Source organism: Mandrillus leucophaeus, unplaced genomic scaffold (assembly GCF_000951045.1).
Source record: "Mandrillus leucophaeus isolate KB7577 unplaced genomic scaffold, Mleu.le_1.0 Scaffold214, whole genome shotgun sequence".
Classification (NCBI taxonomy): domain Eukaryota; kingdom Metazoa; phylum Chordata; class Mammalia; order Primates; family Cercopithecidae; genus Mandrillus; species Mandrillus leucophaeus.
Genome location: NW_012102188.1, coordinates 3,770,758 through 3,773,442, shown reverse-complemented (window position 1 = coordinate 3,773,442; position 2,685 = coordinate 3,770,758). Strand labels below are relative to the sequence as shown.

The 2,685-nt window shown below is 35.6% G+C and overlaps 1 protein-coding gene across 1 annotated transcript in view; it reads left to right on the top strand.

The window, feature by feature from the left end:
• The window catches only part of GCC2 (GRIP and coiled-coil domain containing 2), an 82,176-nt gene that overhangs the window by 38,049 nt on the left and 41,442 nt on the right, over positions 1–2,685 (top strand). The window contains exons 8-9 of the mRNA XM_011980557.1: positions 2,324–2,424; positions 2,545–2,643. Coding sequence (XP_011835947.1) covers positions 2,324–2,424; positions 2,545–2,643 — 200 coding nt within the window. The remainder of the gene's footprint in view (positions 1–2,323; positions 2,425–2,544; positions 2,644–2,685) is intronic.

The window sequence follows — 2,685 nt, the reverse complement described above, 5'->3', positions numbered from 1 at the left end:
CCAGGCTGGTCTTGAACTCCTGACCTCGTGATCCACCTGCCTCGGCCTTCCAAAGTGCTAGGATTACAGGCATGCGCCACTGCACCTGGCCTAAATAGTGCCTTTAAACTGTTGTTTATTGAAGTAAAATTTTGTTTTGGGATTTCCTAATAAAATCAGTAACAAAAAGATAACCTATTACTACTACGATTATTTGATGTTTTTCTGGCCAAGTGAATAAACCTGAAGCTTAAACAAGGTGAAACATTGTTATTTGGAGGCAATATGCTTGTTTATCTTAGTAACACGAAAATGTATTATTAAAAATACAAGAATTAAAAATGAAAGTACAACAAAATCACTGAATGCAAGATAGACATCACTACATTTCTTCAGGTATTCATTCAGCAAATTTTATATGGCAGACTGAGTTCTGAGTTCTGGGGCAAGTTAGAGGTCAACCAAATAGACTAAGTTCCTGTCCTCTTAGGACTTAAAAAAGTCCGAATGGCAATAACAGGCAAACATACAAAAATAGAAGATACATACTATGTAGAAAAGTTAGTTGGGTAGGGAGAAGAGAGTGAGCGGTAATCAGGCAGGATTTGGTGGAAAAAAAAATACCACAACAGCCATAGAATCCAATCTTAGGAAGCACTTAAATGAGAAGTTTTGGCACTCAGTGAAAAAAACTGCAAAACTTACGTACGGTGACTGACTATATTTGAACTATCAGTTCTCAAATTGGCTTATAAATTCTGAAACAAATTCATTAAACATTTTAGATTTTTTTTTGGCTGGATCTTGACAGAAAATTCTAAGTTTTAAGTAAAAAACTAGCAAGAGCAGCTAAATTTTTTTTTTTAATGAAAAGAATAAAGTGACATCCTACTCAAAGAGACACTAAAACTTATGACAGAATTACAGTAGTGTGGTAGAATTCTGATGCAGGAATGGTACAGATTAACATAGCAGAAGAGATAGTTACTTCCGCATAACAACAAACAGGTGCCAGGCTCTCTTCTAAGCACTTTACATATCTCAATACACTTAATTCTCAAAACAACCCCCAAGTATATTAGCATCAACACTTTACAAAACACAGGAAATTGAGAAGGAGCAGCTAGTGAGGTAGGAAAACGTGGAACATAAAATGTCTTGAAAGCTAAGGCAAGTGACAGGAAGTGAAGTGCTTCAAGAGGGAAAAAGTGGTTAGCCATTGCTAGTGCTCCTGATGTATCAAATAAGATGCCTTAAGCAACACTTAAGACCACTGCCTTAAGCAACAAAGAGGTCAGTGTCCATGACATGCTGGAACCAGAGCTTGATTGCAGTTGATTCTAGAAAAAAATGGGGGAGGCAATGTTTGAGAGCATATATAGACGAGTCTTTTCAAGGGATTTGCTGTAGGGGAAAGAAAAAGCAATGGGACAAAACTAAAGGGACCTTGTGGTTTAATTTTTTATTTTATGGGAAGAATAACAGCATGTTTGAGATGTTTCACCTATCCCCTACCCTCTTTAACTGCTTTCACTATTTATTCCTGGCCTTAATTTCTTGATGGTAATTTTTCTTGTTGCATGTTTATAAAATATTGGGAAAAAATCTGCTAGAAAGGGGAAAATTGCTGCTGGAGAAGAAGGAGGGAGAATTGTTGCTCTGATGCTTGAGTAGGTAAGGAGACATAGGATGAAATGCAGATGTGGAACGACTGGCCTTTGCTCCACACACAGACACTTCACTATGGTAGCCAGAGGGAAGGTACCGGTGCAAGTAAATTAATAGGCCAGGACAGAAATGTGGATCATAACTGAATTTTTAGAAACAAATACCAAGAAGTCCTGAACTCTGGAGTTCAAATGGGGTAGGTAGCTAAAGAAGTTAACAGAGAGATCCATATTGGATAGGTAAAACATATTACAGGTTTAGTTGGGAAAGTCAGACCCACCAGCCAAGAGGAAGAGTGTACCTATGGAGCATAAATACTGATCTGCATCTGATATCTCCAATACTTGATCCTAATTGGCACACTATTATCTAAAGTCCTGGCATACCTGCATTTCCAGGAAATCTAATGAGAAGTTTTGAAAGCCTGTAATTCCTAGAAACTTATGAAATGGCTAGAGAAAAGTAGACTATTTTGGAGAATTAATGGAAACTTTTTACATTGCCTCACATAACAAATAAGCTTCCACTTTAAAAAATGGTATTACTGTTTTTACTGCTTATTTTAATATCAAATTACCAATTTTGTGCTTCCAAATAATCTAGGGCTAAAATAAGCAAGTAATCTGAATTTTTTCCTTTTGAGTTCGTATGTAATCCATTTATTTTCTATTTTTAGAAAATCTGGAAAAAGAAGGCAAAGAAAAGGAGGAGAAAATAAATAAGATAAAATTAGTTGCCGTGAAGGCAAAGAAAGAACTAGATTCCAGCAGAAAAGAGGTGAGCTTACTTTAAAAATGTAAGATTCAGGAATCTTATATTTTAAAAAATCAAGAGTTTTTCTATCCATTAAAAAAAAACAAACAAAAACCTCTTTAATTTTGCTTGTATTTAAAACAGACCCAGACTGTAAGGGAAGAACTTGAATCTCTTCGGTCAGAAAAGGACCAGTTATCTGCTTCCATGAGAGATCTCATTCAAGCAGCAGAAAGCTATAAGGTAAAAATAGTCATTTTAATAACAAGTTATAAAAGTTATAAT